The sequence below is a fragment of the Suncus etruscus genome, chromosome 3 (assembly GCF_024139225.1).
Source record: "Suncus etruscus isolate mSunEtr1 chromosome 3, mSunEtr1.pri.cur, whole genome shotgun sequence".
Classification (NCBI taxonomy): Eukaryota; Metazoa; Chordata; class Mammalia; order Eulipotyphla; family Soricidae; genus Suncus; species Suncus etruscus.
This window is the reverse complement of record NC_064850.1, coordinates 46052640-46075279: the sequence shown is the minus strand read 5'-3', so window position 1 is coordinate 46075279 and position 22640 is coordinate 46052640. Positions and strand designations below refer to the sequence as shown.

General features: G+C 48.4%; 2 protein-coding genes and 1 non-coding gene across 4 annotated transcripts in view; 2 read left to right on the top strand and 1 right to left on the bottom strand.

Annotated features, from left to right (window-relative positions):
• The first annotated feature begins 2007 nt into the window (after positions 1-2007).
• On the top strand, positions 2008-7470 carry PACC1 (proton activated chloride channel 1). Of its 2 annotated transcripts, none has more exons than XM_049769868.1 (8): positions 2008-2147; positions 3335-3422; positions 4218-4427; positions 5146-5297; positions 5647-5786; positions 5866-6010; positions 6517-6624; positions 6897-7470. In XM_049769868.1, exons 1-8 carry the CDS (start codon positions 2115-2117, stop codon positions 7155-7157), a joined length of 1137 nt encoding a protein of 378 aa, XP_049625825.1. In that variant the 5' UTR covers positions 2008-2114; the 3' UTR covers positions 7158-7470. The 2 variants fall into 2 exon arrangements, with proteins under 2 accessions (XP_049625825.1, XP_049625824.1); XM_049769867.1 differs by having other exon boundaries at positions 5644-5786.
• Positions 7471-8031: 561 nt separating this feature from the next.
• Positions 8032-22640, bottom strand: part of PPP2R5A (protein phosphatase 2 regulatory subunit B'alpha) — a 55862-nt gene continuing 41253 nt past the window's right edge. Inside the window, exons 5-13 of the mRNA XM_049769836.1 lie at positions 18357-18487; positions 16009-16068; positions 14988-15096; positions 14450-14503; positions 13054-13104; positions 12812-12931; positions 12606-12733; positions 11944-12045; positions 8032-8975 (exon numbers count right to left, since the gene is read on the bottom strand). Of these exons, the coding sequence (XP_049625793.1) occupies positions 8819-8975; positions 11944-12045; positions 12606-12733; positions 12812-12931; positions 13054-13104; positions 14450-14503; positions 14988-15096; positions 16009-16068; positions 18357-18487 (912 nt within the window). The 3' untranslated portion in view covers positions 8032-8818. The remainder of the gene's footprint in view (positions 8976-11943; positions 12046-12605; positions 12734-12811; positions 12932-13053; positions 13105-14449; positions 14504-14987; positions 15097-16008; positions 16069-18356; positions 18488-22640) is intronic.
• Positions 19667-19773, top strand: LOC126005741 (U6 spliceosomal RNA). The gene has a single exon (XR_007494778.1). It is a non-coding gene; the product is annotated as a U6 spliceosomal RNA (small nuclear RNA).

Here is a 22640-nt window from a genome sequence, read left to right as displayed (position 1 = left end):
ACAAATCTCGTTGTAAGGGGCCGGAGAGATAGCATGGAGCTAGTTTGCCTTTCAAGAAGAAGGTCATCAGTTCGAATCCGGCATCCCATATGGTCCCCCGTGCCTGCCAGGAGCAATTTCTGAGCATGGAGCCAGGAGTTTCCCCTGAGCACTGCCGGGTGTGACCCATTAACCACACACAAAAAAAGGCAAAACAAATCTCTTTGTAAATAAAGTTTCAATTTTTTGGGGGGGTGCACACTCAGTGGCACTCGGGTCACACCTGGCTCTGTGTTCAAAAATTGCTCCTGGCAAAAAAAAAAATCGCTCCTGGCAGGCTCGGGGGACCATATGGGATGCCAGGAATCAAACCCAGGTTCGTTCTGGCCACGTGCAAGGCAAACACCCTACCGCTGAATTTTGGGCCACACCCAGCAGCACTCAAGGGTTACTCCTGGCTCTGTGTTCAGAAATCACCCCTAGCAGGCTCTGGGGACCATATGGGATTCCAGGAGTCAAATGGGGATTAATTCAGGGTTGACTGTGTGCAAGGCAAATGCCCTACCACTGTGCTATCTTCCCAGCCCCAAGTTTCAAATAATTTTTTTAAAAAGTGAGGACTTGGGGACAGAGACTAGAACCTCCATCTATGCTGTCCTGGCATGAGAGAGGTCATTTTGCAAGGATTTGTCAACCTCCCTTCCCTGAGTGAGGATGGAATTTAAGATGCTGCCCCTGACTCCTTTATTTTGGGAACAAATGAAAGAGCTGAAGAAGTTTCCTTTCGTGTAAGTTAGAGGGTTAGGGTTAGGCGCTGAGTAAAGCGTGAGTCCTTGTTCAAATCTGCTGCACTGAATGGTCGCCCTGGCCACCTTGCTCTTCTTTCCTGGGCTTCGGGAGTGAACCTCGAAGTTGCTCACAGCAGATGCCCCCAAATGTGACTGGGCTGCCCTCTGGGTGGAGGAATAGGACAGTCCAGCCCTATGTGGGGCAGGTGGCGTCTCCTGTCACTAACAGCTGGGGAACTGTCCCCTGCTTGCGCCAACACCGCTTAGTCATTCATCTATTCAACAGGACCTTAGTACCAAAGGGTGTATGCGTTCCTCTTACTTTTGGCAGGTGTGGGGTGCATGCATATGTATCACCCAGAAGTTCCCAGAACATAGCACATCAGTAGGGCGTTTTGCCTTGCATGCTGCTGACCCATAACAGGTTTATCACCGGGTGTGCCCCCATCCAAAAAGGGCAATTAATATCCCACCTGCCCAATTCATTGCAAGGTCAGAGGTCTAAGGTGTATGCATTCAGGGCACTCTTGAAGCTCTGTACAGACCCTCATTTCGGGCCCAAATAGGTCTCCTTATATTTAGGTCAAGGCTTTTTTTTTTTTTTTTCCATTTTCCTCATATTTTGCTGGGCCTATGCAAACAATTGCCACTCTCACACCATTATTACTGTCTCTTTCATTTTAACTCTTATCCTTAAAAAAAGCGCTTACTAAAACTTTCTGCTGGTGCTTTCATGAGTTTATTGGTATTCAATAATTTTCAAAACTATACTTGCTACTGAACTTTTTCTTCTTTCCTTTTTCTTCCATCTCTTTTTTTTTTCTTTCAATTTTCTGTTTTTATTTTTAAATCATGTTGCTTTTGGTCTTCCTAAAACAAATGTATTATGATCAGTTATGTCAACTATGGGATGCATTTTATTTAAATAAATTTTAAAAAAGTTTCATGACAAGCCACCCTGTGCGAACCGCACCACCTATATATTGTGCACCCCCATGTTGTGCGTACCCCAGCACCGTGAGGACCCCGGAACCGTGCGATCCCGCCCTCTCTGCGTCACTTTGCAACCCTATGAGGAAGCGAGAGGCCGGCCAGAGGGCACTTGGCGACGCCGGGGTTCCACACCAGCAAGGACTGAGGCTAGGCACTGGCCCGGACTACATTTCCCAGCAGGCCTTTCGCAGCCCCGCGGCGCACGCGCAAAGCCCGCCTTCCCTCCCGGGCACGGTCCCGGCTGGCACCGACGGGGCGGCCGTTCGGGACCCGGGAGGCGGCGGCGGCGGCGTTCGCATCGCTGCGCCCCCGGGGCCCTTTGCGCTCCGGTGCGCGCCGGCCGGCCGGGCCAAGATGCGGCAGGAGCGCTCCACATCCTACCAGGAGGTGTGCAGGGGGTGCGATGGGCGCGGCGGCCGGGGCCGGGCGGGACGGGGCTGAAGGCCGGACCCGTGACCGCCTGCAAACTCGGGCACGTGTGTGCAAAGCGAGCGAGCTGCCGCGCCCACTTTTCGCTTCTTTGTCTCCAGCTCGCCCGGAGCCCTGCACCGACTCTCTCCACCCCATGCCCTGCCCACACCCCCTATGGGCCCCTCCACCCCTGCCCTGCCCACACCCCTGAGCGCCCTCCCCCAGCACTCCTGGCTCTGCTCTGCTCCCCCCCCAGCTCCCGAGGGTCTCCCCTCTTCTGCAAAGAGCCAACTAGAAAGATGCTTCTGCGTCCCCCGACCCGCTCCTCTCCTCTGCCCGCCTTTCTCTGGCGTCCTGGGTTTGGGCCAGGACGGATCCATGGATAGGGAGCAGGTGGTTAGCTTAGGATCTGGAAGTACCCACTGTTCATTCTCTTGGATCCTCTTGTCCGTCTTTGTCCATGAACTTTCTCTGGTGCTTGAGGGTCATCGGAAAGTCAGAAAACAGGTTCCAGCATACCCCAAGAGATTTGGGGCAGGAAGACAGGTGCTAGGAGGGGTGCTGGGCCAGCCTAAGAGTCACCATCCCTTCTTGCTTTGCTCTGTTCCTTTGTGACTTTGGAGTCCCCCGATGTCTCTCCTAGGGTAGGCAGTGCTGTGTGTGTGTGTGTTGGAGGTTGTGCCATGTCAAGGTGAGCTGAGGAGTGGGGTGTTGTTGTTGCTCAGTGCCAGTGGGCTGCACAAGCAGCACCCTCAGATGTCTATAGAAATGCTCGTGCTCAGGCTGGCTTAGCTGTATGTGTCAGTCATGAAAGGCTTCCACCCTGTCCTGTCCTTCTCCAGGATGGAAGTCTGTGCCCTAGCTCATCATGGCCTAGGACCTGGTCCAGCTGTGTGTGACCAACCCCCGCCCCCCGCAAGATCCTGTGACTGTGGACTGTGTTGTGTGTTGACTTCTGTCCCCATAGAAGGTCACATGGAAGCCCTGATCCCAGCACCTGAGATGGGCATCCCCGGAGAGTGGGTCTTGTCACCAGGCAGGCAGCCATTCTCCAAGGTGACCTGTGAGGCACTGGTCCCTGGTTCCTGGCTGAGCGACACAGGTCCTTGTCCCTCTGCATCCCAGGGCCTCACTGCCCGCCCCCCCCCCTTCTCCTCCTGTAGCTGAGTGAGGAGCTGGAGCAGGCCGTGGAGAACTTGGAGCAGGACAAGGTGCCAGCGGTCAGAGTCCATGGCTCTGGCGTCTTCCCAGGTGAGCGGCTGCAGGAGGGGCGGGAAGCCATGGGTTTTGAAGCGCTAAATATATAACCAGCTGTGCCTCAGCACCACTGACCCCTCTAACCCAGGGCCTTCATCTCAGGCCTCACACCATGTCTCCGCCCAAGGGTAGAGATACGTGGTGGGTTTTACTTTTTCCGTTTTTCTCTCTGGTTTATTGGGCTTCATTTGATGGTGATGGGGGTTGAACCCTGATTCCTTTTTTTTTTTTTTTTTTTTTTTTTGGTTTTTGGGCCACACCCGGCAGTGCTCAGGGGTCACTCCTGGCTGTCTGCTCAGAAATAGCTCCTGGCAGGCATGGGGGACCATATGGGACACCGGGATTCGAACCAACCACCTTTGATCCTGGATCAGCTGCTTGCAAGGCAAACGCCGCTGTGCTATCTCTCTGGGCCCTTTTTTTTTTTTTTTTTTTTTTGGTTTTGGGCCACACCCGGTGACACTCAGGACCCCTGGCTATGCGCTCAGAAGTTGCTCCTGGCTTGGGGGACCATATGGGACGCCGGGGGATCGAACTGCAGTCCGTCCAAGGCTAGCGCAGGCAAGGCAGGCACCTTACCTCTAGCGCCACTGCCCGGCCCCTGAACCCTGATTCTTATATACTTACATACCTCTTGCACCCACCCTGGGCCCCCATGAAGGATCCTAATTCTGGTGTTGAGCAACCACATGTGGGCACAGTCTCAGGCTGACATCCTGCAGTGCATGGCCAGGGGAGGAGGCAGCCTTGGGGAGAAGTGCAGAGGAGGTAAAGGGGTGCTGCCCCCAGCCCTGGCCAGTGAGTCCCCTAGCCGTGACCGCCGCGTGAGCAAGGCCTGCCTCAAGAACGTGGCATCTGTGCTGCTCATCCTGATCTACCTGCTGCTCATGGCCGTGGCAGTCTTCCTGGTCTACCAGACCATCACTGACTTCCGGGAGAAGCTCAAGCACCCTGTCATGTCCGTGTCCTACCAGGAGGTGCAGCAGTATGATGCCCCAGGTAGGTCCTTGACAGAGTAGGGTGGCGAGGCCACAGGGCAAGGGCAGGGTCACAGAACTAAGCTGGGCCACAGTGAGGGTGGGGACATAGTAGGGGTGGAGCTACAGTGAGATGGGGTCACAGGGGCAGGGCCACAATGTTGGGTGGCGCCACAGCATGCCAGGGCCACTTCTTGTGAGTGGGGCTTCTCCCAAGTTTCCAGCTAGAACCATTGTTCATGCAGAGATTATCTGTGAGGGACAAGGAGTCCTGCCACCCAGAGTCCAGCCTTTTTGCTGCTGCTCCCTGGGAGCTGCCTTTGCAGGCAGTGGGGGTAATCAGGTGGTAGAACTCAGGGGCCCCTTGAAAGGGCCCTGTCTTGGAGTCCCTGTCTTGCTTACATCTCTTACTTTTTTCTTTTTTGATGGGGGGGGGGGTTGGGCTGCTCCTGGAGGTGCTTGGGGGTTACTTCTGGCTCTGCTCAAAAATCACTCCTAGTAGTGCTCAGGAGAACATCTGAGGTGCTGGGGATCGAACCAGGGTCAGCTGCATGCAAGGCAAAAGCTCTACCTACTGTGCTATCATTAAGGCCCCAGTGTTTCTCCTTCCTTCCTGTGACTCATGTGCCTGGGTTCAGCCTTGGGGTTCCCAGTGTATGTTCTCAGTGACCACCCCTACTGTTCCCCTTTGGTGCTATGAAGGGAGTGCCCACAATGACCTGACTTTGCCTGTTCCCCAGGCATCGCTCTCTACCCTGGGCGGGCACAGCTGTTGAGCTGCGAGCATCACTATGAGACCATACCCCGGCTGCAGAGCCCCGGGCAACGTGGGCTCATGGAGTGTATCACACAAACAGTTAACTACACGGACCCCTTCTCCAACCAGACTCTGGTACCTGCCACACCTCCATTGGTCCTGATGACCCCCCCCCCATACTCCCACCAAGTCCTGGTGACTCCCACTCCAGGGGTGCCCCTGCCTCCTTGCTGAGGGTGGCATACACAGTAGCGAAGTGGCAGTACTTGTGACCTTTCTTAGTGGAAAGTCTGAAAGTGGAAGTTTCCAGGCTTGTGCTCAGAATTATAGAGACATTTTCAGGCAGTGGTAGGGAGATAAGCTAAGTTAGAGGGAGGAAGAGGTGGATAGGTGCACATCTGCCCCCTGGCACAGATCACAGTCTGGGTCCAGGCTGATTGACCATGGAGCTGCCCCTAGCTCATCAGCCTTGGCCCCACAGAAGTCGGCCCTGGTGGTACGGGGGCCCCAAGAGGTGAAGAAGCGCGAGCTGGTCTTCCTGCAGCTGAGTCTCAATGGCAGCAGCGAGGACTTCAGTGCCATCCGCTACTTGCTCTTCTCATCCTTCCATGACTTCATGCAGAGGTGTGGGGATCTTGGGACTCCTGGGGGCGGGCACCAGTCTGAGGATGTCCAGAGTGCCACTCACTTGCCCTCACTGTAGCCCCAACAGGGCGGGTTTCATGCAGGCCTGCGAGAGCGCCTACTCTGGCTGGCGCTTTTCAGGTGGCTTCCGCACCTGGGTCAAGATGTCGCTGGTGAAGACCCAGGAGGAGGATGGGCGTGAGGCTGTGGAGTTCCGGCAGGAGGTAGACAGCCCACAGCCCCCATCACACCAACATCTAAAGGGGTACAAAAGGGAACCCGGACCTGGAAGAATACCCTTCCCAGAGAAGCAGTGGAAAGTCCCAGCTTTCTTTTGTCTTCAGTCCAGTGTCCTGAAATGAGCTTCAAGCACAGCCAGGGCAGCACCAAATAACCTGGGGGCTGGAACAGGACAGGCAGGTATAGAGGTCACTCGTGAGAAGGTGTAGAATAGTCCTTCTGTGAGGGCTGGAGACCTCTCTTGACACCCTACTGCCCTGTCCTGTGGGTCATCCCAGAGCCACACAAGCATGCAGCAAAGGTCTGACTTTCCTGGCCCTTCCTGGCAGTGCTCAAAGTTCAGGCCTAGGGCCCCCTGCATGGCAAAGCCTAGCGCACTGTCATGCCAGTTCCTAGCTTCTGGGGCTGGCTTTCAGGGTTACCTCAGCCCTGGAGGGTTGACAAGGTGACAAACAGCAAAAACCCATCTGACGCCACTCTTCCTGCATAGACAAGTGTGGTAAACTACATCGACCGTCGGCCAGAAGCCGAGAAGCATGCGCAGCTCTTCTTCGTAGTCTTCGAGTGGAAGGACCCGTACATCCAGAAGGTCCAGGATGTGAGTAAGGGTGGTGTGTCCACCAGGGAGTTCAGCTGTGGCATCGGCACTGCCTGCAAATGCCATCACTACCAGGCCAGCTGCATCTCTCTCCAGCGTCCCATGTAGGCATGGGTGAGGTGCTGCTCCAGGATGTCACTTGCTGCCAGCCATTAATGTTGGGTCACAGTTGCAGGCATTTTTGCAGACTGAGCTCCATGTGACAGGGAAGGGGAGGAATGGGAATTCTTGCTTGCGTTACATGGAACTACTCCCTTACGTGTCTCTTTCAGATCATCACGGCCAATCCCTGGAACACCATCGCGCTCCTTTGTGGGGCCTTCCTGGCGCTCTTCAAGGCGGCAGAGTTTGCGAAACTCAGTGTGAAGTGGACAATCAAAGTCAGGAGGCGCTACCTGAAAAAGAGGCTGGAGAGCAAACCACACAGACTCAGGTCGCCCGGGGCTGCCCCCTGCCGGCCTTCATCCCGTGAAGAGGCTGGGTTTCCGGGACAAACAGCTGTGTCTCCTGAAGGCAGTGTGGGCATCGTCTGAGTTTCATGCAGACTTGTAGGGGGCTATGGTGGGCACAGGGCACGTCTCCGAGTCCTGGCATGACTTCCTATTCTGTGCTGTCAGCCTCTGTCCACCTTAGAGTTTCAACATGGACTAAAGGAGGTGACCCTCTGGTCAGTGGGCTTGTTCGTGGCGTACTGAGAGCCAGTTGGAAATGCCTGGAAGGTCCTTCTCCTGTGGACCTCCGTGGCTATTTGAAGACACTGCAAGATTTAGTGTGTGTATGCCGTGGGCATGCCTGCAGTGTCAGGAGGCTCTCACTAAGGGTGAATAAAGTTGGACTGATACAACAGTGTGTGTGCCCATCTGTCTACCTTTGTTTGGTTACTACCTCTCAGCAGAGCCTCTCTGACCTGCCCGCTTCCTGGGTTCAGAGAAGGAGCCTGGTTGGTTAAGGTGAGAACTTGCCTCTCATTTCTGGCTGTGTCCAGAGCAGGTGGAGACTGCTGGAGAGGATACCTGTGCAGCCTTTCCTAGGAACAGGCCGAGTTTGCTGTGCTGTTCCAGGAGGCTGCCTGGGAGCTATGCTCCCGAGCCTGGGAAGTGTCCGGGGTGCAGCCAAAAGAGCATTAATGCTGGTCTTTGCCACCAAACAGCTTGCTGCTAGTAGCCTCCTGAACTCTGTTAACAGCTGGGGGTGAGTTGCCCTTGGAACCAGGAGTCTGCATCTCATGAAACAACACTGGAGGGGACTCCCTGAGCAAATGTGGGGGTGGGGGTGCTGGGGCCCCACCTTCTCTGTTCCTTAACAGATCATCATACAAGCCTGGAGGTTTTCCACATGTGTGCTCCAGGGTAATGGGGAGTAAGGGGCCCAGTGTTTGAGGCCAAGAGGAAAAAAGCTGAGATGACGTAAGGCAAAATATAAACATATACTTTATTAAACGCTGCTCAGTCCCGCAATGAAGATCTTTCATTACAAAACAGTACACATGACTGCAAGGTGAAAGAGTGGAATGGTCTCTTGAGAATAGGGTGGGGAGAGACAGACAAGCCCTTTCCAACCGCCGTGGGTGCAGGGAGGAAGCGACTTGTGTTCCTGAGCGTGAAGCTAGGCAGTAAAGGAGCTGTCAGGGGGCTTGGAGAGGAAGGTGAGGGCTGCCATAAGCTTCCCCCAAGAGTCGCAGAGGAAGGGAGAACAGTGAGAATTTGGTTTACTTTCCCAGTTTTATTTCTATTTTGTGCTTTAAAAAGCCTGGATATTTAAGTCTTTTGCTCAAATTCCAGAGTAAGTTAATATCACCAATAAAGGGGGGAGAGGGACCAGGCTCACCCCTTAGTCCCAATTTTGGAAACCCCCTTTCCTGGGCTGCAACTAAGGCTGCCGCAGTGTGGAAGACACTCGGTGGGAGGCACACGGAGCAGATACTCTGGGATCATATGTGCACAGCCGTAATCACCTCATGGGATCACGCGTGCACAGCCGTAATCACCTCACTGGGCGTCTGTAAGAAATTCATGTCTGTGGGCTTCAGAGGTGACAGACTCAATAACTGCACAGAAGGGACAGCATACTGTGGCTGTGACACACTGCAGTGACAGTTGCCAGAGGAAATATTGGCTTTTTAATTATACTGAAGTTTCATAATTTTTACATATTTCAAAAACATGTATAAAACATCCCCCACAGGGCAGAGGCTTTATTTGGTTTGTGTACTGCTGAGACTGCTACATGTCTCCAAAGCACTGCTCCTGTCCAGGTCATATGTGCTATTGTGCATTTCCAGCACTTTCTTGAGCTTTAAATCCTCTAATTTTTTCCATAATTCTTCACGTTCCAATTCCTTCTTTTTCTCTCTGCAGACAAATCAAAGTCGTGGTAATGAGAAACCTACTCACTGGTGGATGCCCCTTTTCATGCTGACTGTTACCTTGCATGCATCTCCGGCCATCCCCCTCCATAGCAACGTGTCCCAACAGTTCTAAAGAAAATACTTCTTGGGGCTGGAGAGATAGCACAGTGGTAGGGCCAATCCAGGATAGACGGTGGTTCGAGTCCTGGCATCCTATATGGTCCCTCGAGCCTGCCAGGAGTGATTTCTGAGCACAGAGCCAGGATTAACCCCTGAGCACTGCCAGGTGTGACCCAAAAACCAACACGGAAAAAAAAAACCAAAAAACAAAAAACACTTCTTCATCCCGAACTATTATTTTTTTTTTTTTTTTAGTTTTTTTTGGGCCACACCCATTTGATGCTCAGGGGTTACACCTGGCTAAGCCCTCAGAAATTGGCCCTGGCTTAGGGGGACCATATGGGATCGAACCGCGGTCCTTCCTTGGCTAGCACTTGCAAGACAGACACCTTACCTCTAGCACCACCTCGCCGGCCCCCCCCCCCTTTTTTTTTGTTTTTTTGGGTCACACCCAGCAGCGCTCAGGGGTTACTCCTGGCTCCACGCTCAGAAATTGCTCCTGGCAGACTCGGGGGACCATATGGGATGCCAGGATTCAAACCATGACCTAATGCATGCAAGGCAAACACCTTACCTCCATGCTATCTCTCCGGCCCCATCCCAGACTATTCTTAAGGGATGTGTAAGCCTGCAGAACATGCAGTTCATTAAACTCCCAACATTCAACACCTGTTATTCCTACTGGAAAATTAGTTTCCTACAGCCTTCAACTCAAGTGTCACAGAAACAACAAAAAACCGGGGAGGTGGCGCTAGAGGTAAGGTGTCTGCCTTGCAAGCGCTAGTGTAGGACGGACAGCAGTTATATCCCCCGGTGTCCCATATGGTCCCTTCAAGCCAGGGGCGATTTCTGAGAGCATAGCCAGGAGTAACCCCTGAGCGTCAAACAGGTGTGGCCCAAAAACCAAAAAAATAACAACAACAACAAAAAAAAAACAGATCTTATCTGCTGGCTTTACTTTTTTTTTTTTTTTTTTTTTTTTTTTTTTTTTGTGGTTTTTGGGTCACACCCGGCAGTGCTCAGGGATTATTCCTGGATCCAGGCTCAGAAATTGTTCCTGGCAGGCACGGGGGACCATATGGGACGCCGGGATTCGAACCGATGACCTCCTGCACGAAAGGCAAATGCCTTACCTCCATGCTATCTCTCCGGCCCCTGGCTTTACTTCTAACTTATTTGGCCTTCCTAAGTTGTATGTAGCAGGCCCAAGGCCTGCCTGTGTGCTCAGCCTTTAGAGTCACCTCCTCCCTGGGTCTGCTATACCTGAACAAACCAATTTACTAAAATGTGCATCTTTGGGCGACAAATAATACAGCGATATGCTTACTTGGGTTTAATTCCTGGCATCCCGTATGATCCTCCAAGCCACCAAATGTGGCCGCCCTAGCAAAAAAAATTTTTGTTTTTGGGCCATACCCGGCAGTGCTCAGGAGTTACTCCTGGCTCGGTGCTCAGAAATTACTCCTGGCAGGCTCGAGGGACCATATGGAATACCGGGATTCTGACCAGGGACTGTCCTGGGTTGACAGCGTGCAATTCCCAACCACTGTGTTATCACTCTGGCCCCCTCCCCAAATTTATTTATTTATTTTTGGTTTTTGGGCCACACCTGGTGGTGCTCAGGGGTTACTCCTGGCTGTCTGCTCAGAAATAGCTTCTGGCAGGCATGGGGGACCATATGGGACACCGGGATTCAAACCAACCACCTTAGGTCCTGGATCGACTGCTTGCAAGGCAAACACCGCTGTGCATCTCTCCAGGCAACCCCCCAAATTTCTTTTTAAGTTTTTGTGTCAGACCTAGTAGTGCTCAGGGGTTACTTTTGGCTCTGCACTCAAAAAATTGCTTCCGGACAGGCTTGGGAACCCTATGGGATGCAGGGAATTGAATCGGGGTCATCCAGGGTTAGATGTGTGCAAGGCAAATCACTGTGCTACTGCTCCAGCTCCTCCAAAATTTTTTAGTTAAAAATGTGCATCAGGGCCAGAGAGAGAGCATGGAGGTAAGACGTTTGTTAGCCTTGCATGCAGAAGGACGGTGGTTCAAATCCTGGCATCCCATTTGGTCCCCCAGGCCTGCCAGGAGTGATTTCTGAGTGTAGAGCCAGGAGTAACACCTGAGCGCTGCCAGGTGTGGCCCAAAAAAAAAAAAAAAAAAAAGCATCAGGTGCCTCGCAAAAGGAGGCAAAAATCCCATCATCCCATATGGTCCCCTGAGCCTGCCAGGAGCAATTTCTGAGCATAGAGCTAGGAGTAACCCTGAGCGCTGCTGGGTGTGACCCAAAAACAAAAACAAACAAACAAACAAAAATGTGCATCAGGGGCCGGACAGATAGCACAGTGGTGTGGGGAGTTTGCCTTGCTCATGGCTGACCCAGAATGGAAGTGGTTCGAATCCTGGCATCCCATATGGTCCCTCAAGCCTGCCAGGAGCGATTTCTGAGTGCATATCCAGGAGTAACCCCTGAATGCTGCAAGGTGTGGCCCAAAAACCAAAAAAAAAAAAAAAAAAAAAGTACAAGTGCATTATGGGGACCTCGTGCCTTGCACGAGGTCGAACCAGGTTTGATCCCAAGCATCCCATATGGTCCCCCAAAGACTACCAGGAATAATTCTAAGTGCAGAGCCAGGAGTAACTCCTTAGAGGAGCCAGTGTGGCCTCAAAACAAACAAAAAATGTGCATCTTCAAGTCAGGAGGAGGATAAGAGGAAGCCTTGAGATGAGCCCAGGGACAGAGACAGGTCCCCTAGTCAGGTGCTCGCCGGCAGCTGAGATAAAGTGCCATGTCCCTGCTGACACCCTCATTCTGACACAGGCAGATGCACACTGAGCTCTGATGGATGGGCCCTCACCTCTGCCTTTCAGCTTTGTAGGAGTTTGTGAGGTCATCGAAGAGCTTGCCATTCATCTCCATCAGAGTTTTCAGCACATTGTACACCAGCGCCACAATAGTCCTAAAACGAAAGGTGACTAATTCCTCTGCTAAACATGGCCCCTAACTGTCAGGGTTCTTTTTTTAGGGGGAGAGGGAGGACAAACCTTGCGCTCAAGGGATGTATGTGGTGCTTGGATTGAAACCAGTTTGCTGTTATGTAAAGCAAGTGTGCCCTTCTCTGTGTGTGCTCTGTCCAGCCCTGCTCCCTTTTCTGTAATCCAGTCTATCCTGTCAGACCTGGACTAAAACAGCCTTAGAAAAGCTGAACTAGAGCCAACTAACCAGCAGAAGGGGCCATGTAAACTAACCCCCCAGCAGACACCCAAAAGGCAGAACTATTCCCAATACACAGCCTGAGTGTGCATGGAATCTGCAGCTGTCACATAGGCCCAGACAAGGAAGTTTGTAGCAGGGAGGGCTGGGGATGGAGGGCCCTGTCTGACCCACCTGAATCTCAGCATGCCACATGGATATAAATGGCTAAATAAAGTTTAAATACATCTAAGTGATGATTCTGTACAGGCTTAAGACATAGGTTAGAAGCTCAAATAACCAAACAAAAACGACAAAGACACTTACTGATTCCAGTGTTCTTTGGAGATTTTGTACAAACTGCCAAACATGATTGGTAGAATCTTATCTATATTCTCTTCAATCAAACTAAGGATATACTCATTATTCCAGAAGTACAGCGCCCTTTCTGCCACCTGGAAAAGACATGGAGATGTGAGAAGTGTGGATGGGGAAGAGAGGATGGGCTGCCCAGCTCCCCGGAAAGACCGTACCTGAAAGTGCGGGCTGGACACGCACCTGGACATCTGCTTAAAGAGCGGCTCTTCAATTTTTTTGAACTGTGTTGGCTCAATGACATCTAAAATCTCCTCAATCTCCCCTAAAAACATCACCTGGTTCAAGAACCAAGAAACAAATTAAGAAGAGCAAGATTCATGGGCAGGCATTACTGGCCTACTGCCTAGTGCAGATAGGAGGTTCTGGGAAGATGCATGGCTTTACTGAACAAACCTACCTCTTTCTGACTGCATGTTTTGGGCCAAAATTTCAGCAATCCTCTGATCACCTGCATAAAAATTTAGCATAAATTAGGGGCCAGTGAGGTGGCGCTAGAGGTAAGGTGTTTGACTTGCAAGCGCTAGCCAAGGAACGACCGCAGTTCGATCCCCGATGTCCCATATAGTCCCCCCAAGCCAAGGGCAATTCTGAGCACTTAGCCAGGAGTAACCCCTGAGCATCAAACAGGTGTGGCCTGAAAAAATTAACAACAAAAAAAATTTTTAGCATAAATTAAAATAAAGAGGCTACTGGGGCCAGAGAGCTAGAGTGGGGAGGGTGCTTGCCTTGGCTGACCTCCAGTACCCCGTATAGTCCCCTGAGATCTGCAAGGAATGATCCTGGAGCATAGAGCTAGGAGTATGCTGGTATATGCCAGGGAACTATTGAATGTGTTTGAGCATTCATTGGTCCTCAAACTATGGCCCGCGGGCCACATATTGTATTTGTATTTGTTTTGTTTCTTCATTGCAAAATAAGATATATGCAGCGTGCATAAGAATTCGTTCATAAGCTTTGTTTTTACTATAGTCAGACCTCCAATGGTCTGAGGGACAGTGAACTGGCCCCCTCTTTAAAAAGTTTGAGGACCCCTGATTTAGATGAATAAATAAATCCTTTTTTTTTTTTTTGGGTCACACCCAGCGGTGCTCAGGGGTTACTCCTGGCTGTCTGCTCAGAAATAGCTCCTGGCAGGCATGGGGGACCATATGGGACACCGGGATTCGAACCAACCACCTTTGGTCCTGGATCGGCTGCTTGCAAGGCAAACGCCGCTGTGCTATCTCTCCGGGACCCAGAATAGATAGATCCTTAACCCAGTTCCCACAAGACCCTGCTCACCTTCATGGCACTCTGCTGAGTGTCTTTAAATGGAACACTGGGGGCCAGAGCAATAGCACAGTGGTAGGGTATTAGCCTTGCATGTAGCTGACCCAGGACCGACCTAGGTTCGATCCCCAGCATCCCATATAGTCCTCATAGCCTAGCAGGAGTGATTTCTGAGTGCAGAGCCAGGAGTAAACCCTAAGTGCCACTGAGTGTGGCCCAAATACCAAAACAAAACAAAACAAAAACAAAACAAAAAAACAAAAAACAAAACAAACAAACAAAATAACAAAAATGGAACACTGTTGCACTGGGTCTCACGAAGCTTTCTGGTAAATGCAGGAAACCCATGAGTAATTAAGAAAACTTTTAACAGTGCCACAGATCACTAAGAAAACAGACAGATGCTGTGAGGGGAAAGGCTACTAACAGGTAACTTTTCAGGACATTACTTCTTGATATTGCTGAAGGTATTAAGGAAAGGGACACAAAGGCCACTGTAAACAAAAATCATAATCAATACTTACAGGTTCTGTTAGCGTTGTGTCTTTCTCCAGGAACTGTACCACACAGTAGGCTAGCTAGAACGATAGGAAAAGTCATCAATATTACTGAGTAGGTAACATTTAGCGACGTAAAATGTTAATGTTTAATTAAAAAAAATTACTATTTGAGACTGGTATGCTATAATACAGCGGGTAGCTACGGCTTACTTGCAGCTGACTCAAGTTTAATTCCTGAGCCCTTCAGAAGTTTTTTTTTTTTTTTAAAGGAAAAGAAGACTATTTTGGTGATTTTTACTCTAGTTTATCTTAGTATATAAAAAGGGATGTATTCTCAATTATGCAACTTTTTACATCACTCTCTGACAGTCAAGAGCCCAAACTCCTTAATTAGGGACATTAAAGAGATATGGATTCAACCATTAAAGCAGGGCCTGAGCCAGAAAAGGGCCTTTTCTGAGGTAGCACAGTGCATGAGCTCACTAAATGGTATCAAGTTCCACCCTATTTCCCACTACCTGATCTCCCTGCTCTCCTGGCAGTATTCTTGGAAACGGCTTACCTGTGCATGGAACAGAGCCAGCCCTTTGGCAGTGTGCATGGGGATGAGAACCTTCATGAGAAACTGCTTGTGTTCAGCCTTCAGGGGCAACGCAAAGCCATTGATGATACTACAGGGAAAGAGTTATCAGCATCAGCACATAGCTTCCCCCTTTCCCAGAAACAGGGACACCATAAGCTGGCCTGCTATCAGTCCTCTTCAAACAATCTGTCAGCTATTCTCTCAGTGCAGTGTCCCTTAAGTCACTGCATTGACAATGAGTCTACGGTAACATCTGCCCATGTATTCCATAAAGCCCACTGTGCTATCTCTGCATTGGGGCCTTTATTTTTCCTCCTGAAAACTATCACAATATTGTTAGGATTTTTAGTATTTGGGGTCAAGGAGATAGTACAGGGGGTTAAGTCTCTTGCCTTATCACATAGTCAACCTTGGTTGGATCCCCAACAATACATGATTCCCCAAGTGATCTCTGAGCATGGAGCCAGGAGTAAACCCAAGTACCACTGGGTTTATGATCCAGGTTGTGACACACCTCTCCCTAAATAAAAGACTGAAATGGGGCCCAAGAAATAGTGCAGGAATTAAGGTGATTGCCTTGCAAAAGACCGGCCTGATTCAATCTCTGGCAAAGTATATGGCTCCCCAGCCCCACCAAGGGTGACCTCTGAGCACTGCCTGCTACATGAGGATTAAAGATTAAAGAAAAAAGGCTGAGAAATGGTCCTCTATAGTTAAGCCCTAATATATGAAGTAATTTCTCCAGGTAAGAAACATGAGACAAAACTTTAAAACAAAACTACCTGGGGGCCAAAGACATAGTGTAGCAGGTAGGATGCTTGCACAAGGTTGACCTGGGTTTGATCCCTTATTGTCAATATAGTCCCCCACACCCCAGCAAGAGTGATTCCTGAGTGTGTACCCAGGAGTAAGATTCTCAAGTGATTCCTGAGTGTGGAGCCAACCTGAGCATTGCTGTGATGTGGCTCCAAACCCCCCAAAATAATAAAAAATAAAATACCTTCCTAATATTTCAAGGAGTTCAGCAACACCATTGAAGTGCTCTGTTTCATATATAAACCTAAATTGAAGAGAAAGAGATATGGTGAAACATCAGAAACTGAGCCGAGACAGAAGCAGAAAGGAAGATAAAATCAACCCACATGAACAAGCCAACAAACTGGGTCAGTACTTTCAGCCTCTAACTCATAAAGGGGTTTTTCTCATAAAACAGCTAAAACTATCATTTCAAAAAACAAAAACAAAAAAACTATCATTCCAAGTGGAACATTTTCTTTTTTTTTGTTTGTTTGTTTGTTTTGGTTTTTGGGTCACACCCGGCAGGCAGTGCTCAGGGGTTACTCCTGGCTCCATGCTCAGAAATCGCTCCTGGCAGGCATGGGGGACCATATGGGATGCTGGGATTTGAACCAATGACCTTCTGCATGAAAGGCAAATGCCTTACCTCCATGCTATCTCTCCGGCCTGGAACATTTTATTTTCTTGAAAATTTATTATCATGGGTTTTCCCCAAATTTTTCAAAACTTGAAATTCCTGTCCAGGAAATTTTATAAGAAGCCACATATAAAAGAAGAGAGAAAGAAAAACCACAAAGGAGCCACAATAGCTGCCCACTGTACTCTTTATCTAGCTTTAAAAAAAGTTCTAGGGGGCCAGAGAGATAGCATAGGGGTAGGTGTTTGCCTTGCATGCAGCAGATCCAGGACGAACAGTGGTTCAAATCCCAGCATCCCATATGGTCTCCTGAGCCTGCCAGGAGCGATCTCTGAGCACAGAGCAGGAGTAACCCCTAAGCGCCCCTGGGTGTGACTCAAAATCCCAAATAAATGAATAAGATAAAAAATAAGACAATAAATAAACAAAAAAAGGTCTATGGGGCCAGAGAGATAGCACAGCGGTAGGGTATTTGCCTTGCATCCAGCCGATTCAGGATGGACCATAGTTCAAATTCCAGCATCTCATATGCTCCCGAGCCTGCCAGGAGTGATTTCTGAGCGCAAAGCTGCAGTAATTCCTGAGTGCCTCTGGGTGTGACCCAAAACCCAAAAAAATAAAAATAAAAATAAAATAAAATAAAGGTCTAAGATTTTACACTCACACATTATTGGCTAGGGCCAGAGAGGTAGTATAGCATGTGAGGTGCTTTGAACGCGGATGACCTGGGTTTGATACTCAAGCACCACCAGGAGTGATTCCTTTTTATTGTTGTTGTTGTATTTTTGGGGTCAGAACTAGCAGTGCTCAGAGGTTACTCCTGGCTCTGCATTCAGGAATTACTCCTGGTGGACACAGACACCCATATAGGATGCCAGGAATCAAACCTGGACTGGCCTCTTACATGTGATTCCTGAGTGCATTCAGGAGTAACCCCTGAGCATTGCTAGGTATGGCCCAAAAACCAAAATAACAAAAAAAAACTCCACCAACATTATGTTTTATTGCTGTGTTATGGTTTTGGGGCCACACCTGATTGCATTTAGGGGTTACTCCTGGCTCTGCACTCAGAAATTTCTCCTGGCAGGTTCGGGGAGTATATGAGATGTTGGGGATCAAATCTGGGTCCATCCGAGTTGGCAGCATGCAAGGCAAATGCCTTACAGAATTGCTATCACTCTGGCCCCCCAACATTATGTTTTAATGTTGCTGATATTAAAAAGTAACCAAAGATGGAGCGAGAGATAGCACAGCAGTAGGGCGGTGGCCTTGCATGTAGCTGATCCAGTAGCCTTGCATGTAGCTGATCCAGTAGGGACGATGGTTAGAATCCCAGCATCCCAGATAGTCTCCCATGCCTGCCAGGAGCGACTTCCTTCCTTTTTCTTCCTTCCTTCCTTCCTTCCTTCCTTCCTTCCTTCCTTCCTTCCTTCCTTCCTTCCTTCCTTCCTTCCTTCCTTCCTTCCTTCCTCCCTCCCTCCCTCCCTCCCTCCCTCCCTCCCTCCCTCCCTCTCTTTCTTTCTTTCTTTCTTTCTTTCTTTCTTTCTTTCTTTCTTTCTTTCTTTCTTTCTTTTTTTGCTTTTTTGGGGCCACACCCAGTGACACTCAGGGGTTACTCCTGGTTATGCACTCAAAAATCGCTCCTGGCTTGGGAGACCATACGGGATGCTGGGGGATCAAACCACAGACCGTCCTAGTCTAGCACAAGCAAGGCAGGTAAGGTAGTGTTTGCCTTTACTGCTTTCACCGCTGCTCCGGCCCCAAGGAGCGACTTCTGAGCACAGAGCCAGGAGTAACCCCTGAGCACCACTAGGTGTGACCCAAAAACAAACAAAACAACAAAACAAAAAAACAGTAACCAAAGTAACTACAATAAAAAAAAAGTGTGACACAAGAATATCTGAGAAATTTACCTGAGAAAAATGTTGTTAATCTGTTTCCGGATGAACGCTCTTAACCCAAGGAATTTCCCATAGATTCTATGCAGGACAGTCTTCAGGAAATCTCGTTCTCGGGGGTCTTCACTATCAAAAAGCTCCAGAAGCTTTAAAAGAAATCTGAGAAATTACTTTTTAAAAATAATTGAGCTTAAACTTCACTTTATTGTTAACTTTGGATCTTTTTTGTTTTGTTTTTGGGTCACACCCAGCAGTGCTCAGGGGTTACTTCTGGCTCTAGGCTCAGAAATCGTCCCTGGCAGGCACAGGGGACCCTATGGGATGCGGGGATTCCAACCACCGTCCTTCTGCATGAAAGGCAAATGTCTTACCTCCATGCTATCTCTCCGGCCCCTTAACTTTGGATCTTAAGGTAACTTGTGAAATATATTTCTTGTGGGGGGGGGTCACACCTGGAGATTCTCAGAGATTACTCCTGGCTCTGTGCTTAGAAATTGCTCCTTGCAGGCACAGGGACCATATCAGACACTGGGATTCAAACCATCATCAGTCCCGATTCGACTTCATGCAAGGCAAACGCCCTACTGCTGTGCTACCGCTCAGTCCTGTGAAATCTTAATAAAAAAATGTTTCTGTCCTATCAGGTTGATTTTATCCTTGCTAAAAAAAAAAAAAAAAGGAACCAATAGGGGCCGGAGTGATAGCACAGTAGTAGGGCGTTTACCTTGCATGCTGCTGTCCAGGACGGAACCTCCATTCGATCCCTAGTATCCCATATGGTCCCCGAGCCAGGAATGATTTCTGAGCGCATAGCCAGGAGTAACCCTGAGCATCACTGGGTGTGGCCCAAAAACAAAAAGGAACTAATAATGTGAAGCCTGGAGCAGAAGGGACTTCATTTTGTCAACCTAAAATTAAGTTTCCACTTAAGGCTTAACAAGGCTAAGTTCCATATGAGGACTAAGTTTCTATCCCAACAATAAAGAAGCAGACTCCAAGGTCCTATAAACCACAATATAAAACACCCTAGATATCTAACCATAAAAGAACATAATGAATACATGCCTATGCAACAGCCAATCAACTTAAAGGTTAAGACTTCCTGCTTCTAGCCCTATATTACCTGAATTGTGACCCCTGGGTGGGATCACCTCTCAAGGAGGTGGCCCTTATTGATCAGTTTGTAGCTTGTCGGTAGATGAAATAAAGCTTTGTTTTGCTTTATTTCAAGTGTGTGGTCTTGTCCTTCAACTCAGGACCCTTACAACATTAGGGTTCCGGATATGTTTCATTTCAAGAAGTGACATAAATAAAAACACATTTAAGTGCTCGCTTCGGCAGCACATATACTAAAAACGAAACAATACAGAGAAGATTAGCATGGCCCCTGCGCTAGGATGACACGCAAATTCGTGAAGCGTTCCATATTTAAAAAAAAAAACACATTTAAAAGTAAAATTTTTTGTTTTGTTATATTTTTAGGTCACTAAAAGTAGAATTTTTATCTTGCTAATAATAATTTCAAAAGTCGGAGATATTTGAGAGATAGCACAGCGGCGTTTGCCTTGCAAGCAGCCGATCCAGGACCAAAGGTGGTTGGTTCAAATCCCGGTGTCCCATATGGTCCCCCGTGCCTGCCAGGAGCTATTTCTGAGCAGACAGCCAGGAGTAACCCCTGAGCACCACTGGGTGTGGCCCAAAAACCAAAAAAAATAAAAAAATAAAAAATAATAATTTCAAAATTCTATCCTACTCTTGGGTTATTAAACATGGCTCATAATTTTATCATGATGAAATTTGAAAACTATTTTATATTTTTCTTGTTTTGGGGCTACTATGGTGTTGCTCACAGCTTACTCGTGGTTCTACATTCAGAGATCACTCCTGGAAAGGGTCTCGGGTATAATGTAGGGACTACGGATTGAATCCATGAATTTTGGGTGCATAGCAAGCACCCTATCCACTGTAATATCTCTCTGTTCCCTAGGAGTTATTTTATATTTTTGATAGTCAAAATTACACACAAAAACTTAAGTTTACAGGTGGCAAGCAGACATGTATAGAAAGACTTATGCAACAAATGCGAATTGTTCTTTGTGATTTTACACTAACAACTTTCAAGTCAACATTCCAGTTGACTGGAACATTCCAGTTCAACAATTATTTGGTTAGCAAAAAATACTGGCTAAAAACATGTGAACAAAGTAAAATCATTCACAAAATAAGACTGAAATAAACAATGAAACCAAATATTTCTATTTAAATCAGTAATTTCTAAATCATAATTTCTCTATACCTCTACAACATGTTTTCAGTCTGGATAAAATGGTCTTTGGAGGGGCCGGAGAGATAGCATGGAGGTAAAGTGTTTGCCTTTCATGCATAAGGTCATCAGTTCGAATCCCGGTGTCCCATATGGTCCCCCGAGCCTGCCAGAAGTGATTTCTGATCGTGGAGCCAGGAGTAACTCCTGAGCACTGCCGGGTGTGACCCAAAAACTAAAAAAAAAAAAAAAAAAATTTTTTTTTTGGAAATTTAAAGTAGGGCTGGAATTGGGGCCGGAGAGATAGCATGGAGGTAAGGCGTATGCCTTTCATGAAGAAGGTCGGTGGTTCGAATCCCTGCATCCCATATGGTCCCCTGAGCCTCCCAGGAGCAATTTCTGAGCATAGAGCCAGAAGTAACCCCTGAGTGCTGCCGGGTGTGACCCAAAAAAAAAAAAAAAAAAAGTAGGGCTGGAATGATAGCACAGTGATAGGGCATTTGCTTTGCATGCGGCCAACCCAGGAGGGATCCAGGTTCAATCCCCGGCTTCCCATATGGTCTCCGAGCCTACCAGAAGCAATTTTTGAGTGCAGACCAGGAGTAACCCCTGAGCACCACCAGGTGTGGCCCAAAAAGAAAAAAAAATTCTAGTTTATCTGAATGCCTGACTTTCAGTTCAGGAGTGACAATATAGCAGAGGTAGGGCATTTGGTTTGCCTGTATGCAGCCATCATCCCCATATAGTACCTCATACATCCCTCGCCCCAGTCTGTCAGGAGATACAGAGGACAGAGTGAGGAGTAAGCCCTAAGCATAAATGGGTGTGGCCCCTAAGCCAAAACAATAATAAAATAAACCAAATTAACCAATTTAAAAAACTCTGTAATAGTTACATAATGAGATGCTACAAAACAGGTCATCAACAAACCAAATTTTCCAATGTGTCTTCAATCCTCATATCTTGTTTTGCTTTAAGAGTATGAGCACGGCCTCAAAGTCTGTTTTTATGCAACAGTAAAATGAGGAAGACTGAAATGAACTTTTATTTTTTAGAAAGTGGTGAATTCAAATCTGACTCTCTGATCTACGAGTCACAGAATGTGGCCTAGCTCTAGTCTAACACTACAGAGCACACAGAACAGTGCTCAGCACACCCAAGCACTTTGTAGGCCCCAGTTTCCCCTTTCTGCTGGAGTCCTACAATTTTAATAGACCCTGGAATGAGGCAGTGGTTTTCTCTGGAAATAAATGATGTCACACTGGGCTCTAGATTTTCCTCCTCTCCTAAGTCTTACAACTTAACACTCAGTTGTAAACTCAAGATTGTCAACACCAGCTGACAAAGTGCCTGCACATACTCTACTAAAAATCTACTGTATCAGAATGGGCAGGGCTACCTGTGACACTACCTGTGGCCGTGAGTGGTGATGCAGGAGTGAACCTGACAGCCAGAAGGCACCGCCATGGCAGAAAAGATTCAAACAGTGAATACCGATGAATGAGAAAAAAAGCTCTGTGCTAGGGAACCTGAGAAGTGAAGCATGGAATGGCCTAAAACAGTGACCTTAGGTACCTCAGGTGTTTGGAGCTGAAGGTGGAAAAGGGCCCCACTGTCATTTTCCAGGACCCTGCTCAGACCAGCAGTCTCAACACCTCACCCCACACTGAGGAAGCTGGAAGGCATCTGCTGCCCTCAACCTGCTCTGATATGGTTCCTCCTCACCTTCAGGAAATCAATGTGCATCACCAAAAACCTCCATATTCATCGTGTCAGAGGAGTACTGTACCTTTGGCCCACCTCTTGGTGTGAACCTATACAGTGTGGAGCCTTTCACCTGACTTCTGCCTTCTCCAGCACCATATTGCTCCTGTTAAGAGTGACCCTTACGCTCAGAGCCAAAAGTCAGTGCTGAGCACTGCTGGGTACACAATGCTCCCCCCTCCAAAAAAAAAAAAAAATATATATATATAATAATAATAATAAAATAAAATCTCAAAAGATTTAGTCTACATCACAATTTTTTTCCAAGACCA